Here is an 8,144-nt window from a genome sequence, read left to right on the forward strand (position 1 = left end):
CAACATCCAATTAAACTAATTACTATTTTCATTTAGTTTGGATGAGTAATTAGATTTTATAATGTTATACGTAAAATATATATGTATACATAAAAATTAACATTAAAATTTTACTCGTTTTTTCTTGGATTAGATGGATCCAGTTTAATCCAATACATATTGGACTTAAAATATTGGATGAATCCGATCCGATCCAAAAAAATACTAGTTTAAAATATTGAATAAGTCTAAATATTAAACCAATAAATATATATAAAATACATCCAACAGATAGAACCGATTCAATCCAACATTTAATGGATGTTGAATTGATTAGATGACTGTAATCAACTGGATCAGATCAGATAGTAAAATTTAACATTTAATATATAATTAGATCGAATCTGAATAGGCCTAATGTGTAAACATACATGCTTTTTTATCATATATATATATATATATATATATATGAGATCAGTGTGCTTTACTTGAGCAAATTCTACAAATCCTATATAAGAAAAATGGTGACATAATAGTATATAATTTATTGGGGTTTATTAGACAGAAAAAGTTATTGAACACCACTAGATAGATACTAATTGAAGAGAAAATTAAACCTTAATTATAATTTATATATGTAATCTAATTTTCAAGAGAGGAAAATAATAAATAAACTACTGATCCCATGAAGGAGTAGTTGGATGGTAGTAATTAGGTATAAGTAGTCAACTATTTTAATGCTTTTAATTGACTTCTCCACATTTTAATTTTACATATGACACGACTCCACCCATGCATGAATGTCTTTTATAAAATTTATAGCATTGCTATTAAATATCAGTAATGTTTAATATTTTCTAGACATATTATTTTATGATTACTTAGCGATATTTTCTAAAAATTATTACATTAAATTATATAAGACACGATATACTTAATTAAACTAATAGTGATATTAATATATAAAAAAGTGTTAAGCACTATTAATACTCTTTAGCATTTCTCTTTTATTTATATATAAATGTATTATGTATAAATAGATCTATTATTAGAAAAATGTACAATGTGCATTAATCTTATTTATTTTAGTTTTTCAAATAATTTTTAATTTTTTAATTATTTTGTAATTAAGTTGTAGTCATTTACCAAAAACAAAATTATTAGTGGCCATTAATAATAATCCTCCTATCTATAAAGATATATGTGCACATGGAATAAGAAGAGTGTGCAGTATTTTTGTTATCTTTAAGTTGGGTTTTGGGAAATTGGTGTAAAAATATGGATATCCATGCAGGGCATGCATGGCATGCTAATATAATCAGAATCAGACGTTTTAAATTTGGGGCAGTGTGCCTACACACCCTTCCATTATTTCCAACTCTATACCATATTAATGCTTATGTTCATTGCATGTGCTCCACCACTCCACAATACCTATATACCTATATACCTATATACATGTATCTATAGAGTAATTTAAGGACATGGAATATGCTCTTTGAACTTTTGTTTAACCGTTAAAAATTCCTCTTGAACTATTGAGATTGTTAAATTTAAGGACTTTTGAGTAATTTCATTTAATTTTACTGTTTCAGAGATTGTTTATGTACTAAACCATGCTCTCCAAACTTTGATATCTACCAAATCATTCCCCTCAAACTTTGATTTTGATATATACTAAATCATGCCCCTGAACTTTCATTCATGGTAGAATTTTTTTACTAAAATTAAATAAAAATCTTTAAATTTAACAATCTTAATACTTAAATTACTAATTTACCATATCTACATATATATGAAAATAATACACCATTTTCTATGCCCTATATATATGTAATCTTTGTCATAGGGCCCTACCTATATAGCCTTGGAAAGATCGAGTTAGGTTAGGTCACCGTCCAATATTAATTAACACAAATTTCTTTTTTTCATTTTAGTAAAATTACAAATCAACAAACCACTTTAACTATTAATAACGATAATGTCATCACTAATAAAATTTTGTTTTTAAAAAAAAGAATCATTGAAAATGGCGGGATTTTTCCCTCCAAAACTATCAATAACGAAAAAATCGTGAATAATAAACTGACATTTTCGTCAGTAAAAAGTTTATCACTAACGACTTTGTCGTCAGTAAAAAATGGTTAAAAAGCTAACCCTAATTCGTTCTCTTCTTCTTATCTCTCTGTAAAATCTTCTCTTTATCCCCAATTCCTCTCCATCGCTTGAAGCTTCGCCTGCTACTACTGCCGCCGCCCATCACCGGTAATATAATTTTATTACTCTTATTCTCTTTTCATATATATATTACTTGAATATTTTATATATATATTTATATTTATATATATATTTTTTTTATTTTTCAGTCACTGGAGTCTGTTGATTTTTTTTTTTTCAATTTATATTTGTTTATTATATGTTATTTTTTTAATTTGTAAAATATATGTCTAATTTGTTTTATATAAATTAATTATTTGTATAAAAAATTATTCTTTTGGTGTAAGTTTTTAAAATCAGATTTAATATAGTTTTGAAATAATAAGAACAAAAAAATTAAATTATATGTGATATTTTTTTCTTTTTAAAGTGTTACTAATTGTTTATTATTATTTTTTTTTTTTTGATATATGTAATTTTTTGTAGTATAGATCTGTGATGTTTTCGAAATTTTTAGAGTGTTTAGAGCATGTTTTAAAATTATTTAAAAAAAAATTATGTTAATTTAATAATTTATAATAAGTTAGTAATTTTATCAAAAATTATTGAAAAGTTTAATATTAAAATGAATTATTATTTAAATAATTAACTATATAAAAAAATTGATGAAATTAATTTTAAGTAATTTGATTAAGAAAATATTTTTGCATATTTCATGAAAAAATAATAAAAAAATTAAATAATTAGTAATTAATTTAATAATTAATAAATAATTAGATAACTAAGCTCCAAAAAAAAAATAGATAACTAATTTAATATTTAATTGAATAAAAATATTTTAAATGATTTAATATCTAATTATTAAAAAAAGATTATAAAAAAGTTTAATATTTTTTTATAATTAGATTTTTAATTTAATATTTAATAAGTAAATTATTTAATGTATAATTATTATTAAAATATATAAAAAATATTATGTTTAATTAGTTGACTTTCCTTTAGAATTATCAAAATAATATTTAAAACAAAAGTAAAAAAAAAATCATTAAATGACGTAAAAACACTCTTAGTTCAACTTGTATATAAATCATAAATTTTTTGTCACACAAACAAATTTAATTATAAGACTTGGATGACCATAAAAAGTCGTAAGGATATAGTTTACTAGGAAGGTCTCCAGTCTTTATGGCACTCGCGTCTAAACACAAAAATTGTAACGGGAGAATTTTCTATTCTTGTGTTAGATGCAAGAATACTAAATTATATCATTTAGATATTACATCATGGTGATTAACGTATTTAGTATTGTTTGTATTGATGACTGATTGTTCTTATTTTATTTTATTTTGAGGAATGATTATTCTATTATTATTGTTTAATCTAAGTTGATTAGTTATTTTTATTCTTTTAAACTAAGAGCTCATATGATTTTATGATTCCTTTCTAGCATAAAATGTCTGCAGATGTTACTAGTTATCATGGTGGAGATGGTGGTGGGGATGACCCATTAGGTCCTACTAGGGTACCTGCTTCGTGCGAGTCTTCTGGTAATTTTTTTTTTAATTTTTTAAGTAAAGTGTTTAATTTGTTAACTCAAATACACTTACAAATACATTTTCAATGGCAAAATAGCTAGTGAATTAAAGAAAGGTCGTGGGATAAATGTTTTGGTAAATTTGGAAGATAGAAGAAAAAAAGCTGGGGTCCCGTTGCCATTAGTATTGGACAATGCCTCTAACAAAATAGTAGGCTTGGAGAGTAAAGCTTTCCCTCGTTTGGTAGGGAGAGAGATTGCATTGCATGTTCCTGGACATTTTGACAGTTGGGCAAATGTCCCGGAGCAATACAAACACCTCATCTTAACCAAACTTCGGGTAAATTTTTTAAAATTTAAATCTAAATGAATAAATGTTATTATTAGTATGTTATTACAATTTTTTTTAATCAAATGCAGCATTATTACCAGATTGACAATAATGCAAAATTAACAGCTATTTCGTTAGCTGAGATGGCCGAAAAATACAAGACGAGAAAGAACATTAGACTAACACATTTCAAAAAATATTACAAAACACCAGAAGATTTTGAAAATGCAGTCAAGAACCACCCCGATGAACTCAATGAGGAACAATGGCGACTAATATGTCAATTGTTCACATCTCCTAAGTTTATTGCTCGTTCTAAGCGAAACACTCTTAATCGGCAAAAAATGAAATACCCTTCAACACAAGGATCGATAACTATGGCTGAGATCCTTTATAAAAATGTAAGTTAACATATATAATATTTATTTTATGAAGTTTAATTTAGTTATAATTTTCTTACAATGTATATTTATCAGCAAAATAAAAGTTACGTTGAGAATAGGGAAGCTTGTCATACAAAAAAAGACATGGACACCTTTGTCAACGAGTATGCCAAAAATGAACGGGTAAGATTATATTAATTAATTACTTTTAAATATATTTAAATAATTGTAAGTTTGTTTGATTTCTAATTTATTCTTAAAATAGGAGCATGTGAAGAATAATTATGACAGTCGATCTAGTACTTCTGATTCTACACAAGTTTCTAAGATTGATATACTTCGTGAGACTCTTGGAGAGAGGCGTGACCATGAGAGAGGAGTGGGTCGCAAATTGAAAGGACAATCATCAAGTCAACACACACAACCTACAATTACTGACCAACCCGACTTAAAGCAAACGATAGCTCAGTTGCAAAGACAAATTCAGGTAATGTCTCAAGTTTTGTTACCGAAAGAACGTACACAAATGGATGTTGAGATGACTGATGCAGCTCCAACACAACCAATGCGTCCACAACCATCTTGTTCTCATATGTCTGGAGATAGATTTGGTCCATCTTTTCAGCCAATGGATTTTCAGCATCCGCAGCTGCAACAGACCCCTCTTTCGTTTCAACAATTGCCACAACAACCTCATGTCCCTTCATTTGCACCTTTGACCCATGAACAAATGGTTCAATATCAGATGTTCCAGTCATTCATCCAGATGATGTCACAGTCGCCAAACAATTTACAAGTAATGATGCAGATGATGATGCAGTGGCCTCAGACGTCTCAGGTCTCACAGTCATGGATGCCACAAATGATGCTGACACAACAAATGCCACAAACGCCGCAGAATTTTCAAATGATGCCGACACCACAAGAGCAACAATATGTGCAGCAGAAATCGCAAATGATGCCGACGCTACATGGGCAGCAGACATCTCAAATGATGCCGACATCACATGACCAGCAGAAATCTCAGATGATTACGAGTTCGCAGATGCCACCATACTTTCAACAAATGCCTAATGTTCCTCAACAGCAAATTCCGAGAGATGGTAGTGATGATGATGATGATGTTGGTAGTGGTAGTGATGGTGGTGGTGGTGGTGGTGATGGTGATGATGATGATGATTACGATGATGATGATGATGGTGATGATGATGATGATGATGACGACGACGCTACTACAAATTAGTTTTAGTATTTTTTATTTACATCACTATCTAGTTTATGTATATCTTTGTTTTATGAACACTCTTTTTTAATAAGTACTCTTAACTTAACGAGTTATGTTTCACTCTTAATACTTGATATGAAAATATTTAGTTTGTTATCATATTTTACTTTTAATTAAATTATTTTGTATATTAATTAGTTAGAAAAATTAATTTTTGATACAAATTAATATTTATAAAAAAAAAAAAATAGATTTATAATTATTATTATTTTAGAAAAAAAAAATTGAGGGCCTTTCATTGTGAGTTATCACCAATGACTTTTCACTGACGATAAATCGCCATTAATAATTATCGCTGTCGAAAAAAAGACTCTTCAATGTATTATGTAGTATTATTATTAGTAAGGTAATTTACTATAAATTTTATTTTAATTTAATAATTATTGTAAAAAACTAATAAATACTTGTAATGAACAGAGGGATCGTAATAACATAAATTCATCAAGACTACAAAAATTAAAGCAAGCCCTCCTAAGAACATTATGAGTTGATCAATATCAAGCAGCTGCTTCAAGCTTGCCACAACACGAAGAGATTCTCAGCAGCTAGGAAGAGTATGGTGAAGACTGTACTTGCAAGCTTGGTGTATTATGTTTGGAAAGCAAGGAATGAGGTGTTATGGAATCAACAACAATGGCTTATCAACACCACGGTCAAGAAAACACAGCAAATGAGTAAGATTAGAATCAAGGGGATGCTTCCTAAGAAAGCTAAGGATGAAGATAAAGCATGGATATTAATGACTTAACTTGTATAGAATCAAATGTAAATGTATTGATAGCAAAATGTAAAGATTAGTGATGTAAAAGTTTGGTTGGAGCAATAAAATTCTTATTCATCAAAAAAAAAAAAAAAACCTCTCTCTAATTATATATCTAGAGGCTCATTTGGTATACCCTGTTGTATTGTAATATACTTTATTGTATATTATGTTAGATTGTATTATGCTGTATTGTATTATTTAATACAATACTATGTTTGGTATTAATTTGTATTAATAGATTGTGTAAAGTTACACTATCTTTACCGTAAGTTCGACCTGGCCCCGACCCCGGCCCTGGACCTGGATCCCATCTTCGGCCCGAACCCGCACCCGCACCCTAACCCTAGTTCGAGACTAGGTTATTTGGGCCTAGGACCGGGTCTGGGTCTAGGGACAGGGGTGCAACGTCCAAGTCGGGTTCTGGGGTTTGGGGTCCAAGTCAAAGTTTGGGTTCGGGCCTGAGGTTCAAGGTCTAAGTCAGGATCTGGGTCTAGAGGGTTTGAGGTAGGAGCCAAGTTCGAGGTCAAGGGTCTTGATGTTTGAGTCCCTTTCCCAGGATTTGAGCCCGGGTCTTGGGTCAAGTTTGGGTTTGGGATTCGGGTCCGATCCAGGGTTGAGTCTGAGTAAAGGTTTGGCCGAAGTCTAAGTCTAGGTCCAGGGTCGGGTCCACATCCATGGCTAGGGTCCAAGCCCAAGTCCAGAGCCAACTCTGGAGCAGGGGTCGGGATCTAGCTACGATCCGGGTCTCCAACCCAACCCTCTAATACATGCTAATACGATTAATAATTTATTAAAATTTATAGTCGCAATAATTAATACAATATAAAATTTCATCCAAAATATAATACTACTTGTTATTTAATATAATAAGAATCCTATATGGTCTACCCAATGAGTCCTAGACGTGAAGAATTGTATAAATCATGGTTGGAAGGTTTCATGCAAACCGCCAATGTTGTATTATTGATCTTTTCATGATTAATTTTATTATATTTATATTTATATCTGTATTTGCATTTGAAAGGCATAGAATAATAGGATAAGTTGTGGAATATTTTTTTTTTTTTTTTTGCATTCATTAATTAAAAATAGCCTTATATTATATATTTTATTAAAATATACTTTATAAGTGAATTGCTTAATACACCATTACCTTCTCCTTAAATCAAGCATATAATTTACATTAACTTAATAATTATAATGAGAATATTATCTATAAAAGTGAGTATATTTTAAAGAAAATAAAAATATATAAAATAAAGTAGGTATATAATGTAATATTTCTAGAATAATTCCAGAAATAAAAGAAACACTCCCTAATCTCCTATAAAAAAAAATATACATCCCTAATTGAAACACACCCTATATATATTTATAGAAGTATATACAACTAATTAATTAGTGAATAATTAGCTTTTTTAGTCCCTGTACTTATGACACTATACTATGATGCCCCTTAATTTATAAGTGTAGTTAAAAATACCCCTAAAATATATCAGTTGGAATAGTATAATCCTTCTATCTAATTTTGTTAAAATTGACTAAAGTTGACTGTTAAATTAATAATGTGGCATTACATAGATAGTAGTTGAAAAATTATATACCATTAGGAAAATAAATTACAAGTCACAAAAATTACAATCACAGGAAAAAAAAAAATGAAAAATAACATCCCAAAAAATAGAATATCATTACCTTAATTTTCCAAAAAT

The 8,144-nt window shown here is 28.9% G+C and overlaps 1 protein-coding gene across 1 annotated transcript; it reads left to right on the forward strand.

The window, feature by feature from the left end:
* The first annotated feature begins 1,832 nt into the window (after positions 1-1,832).
* Positions 1,833-6,824, forward strand: LOC115697929 (uncharacterized). Its single transcript, XM_061101737.1, has 6 exons — positions 1,833-2,244; positions 3,584-3,683; positions 3,769-4,010; positions 4,091-4,402; positions 4,478-4,567; positions 4,650-6,824. Exons 2-6 carry the CDS (start codon positions 3,590-3,592, stop codon positions 5,625-5,627), a joined length of 1,716 nt encoding a protein of 571 aa, XP_060957720.1. The 5' UTR covers positions 1,833-2,244; positions 3,584-3,589; the 3' UTR covers positions 5,628-6,824.
* The last annotated feature ends 1,320 nt before the right edge of the window (positions 6,825-8,144 follow it).

Source organism: Cannabis sativa, chromosome 7 (assembly GCF_029168945.1).
Source record: "Cannabis sativa cultivar Pink pepper isolate KNU-18-1 chromosome 7, ASM2916894v1, whole genome shotgun sequence".
Taxonomy (NCBI): Eukaryota; Viridiplantae; Streptophyta; class Magnoliopsida; order Rosales; family Cannabaceae; genus Cannabis; species Cannabis sativa.

Coding starts and splice junctions, on each gene's coding strand:
- LOC115697929 (XM_061101737.1), top strand. CDS start 3,590: ATGTCTGCAGATGTTACTAGTTATCATGGTGGAGATGGTGGTGGGGAT. Junction 3,684..3,768: donor TGCTTCGTGCGAGTCTTCTG/GTAATTTTTTTT, acceptor ATGGCAAAATAG/CTAGTGAATTAAAGAAAGGT. Junction 4,568..4,649: donor AGTATGCCAAAAATGAACGG/GTAAGATTATAT, acceptor TTCTTAAAATAG/GAGCATGTGAAGAATAATTA.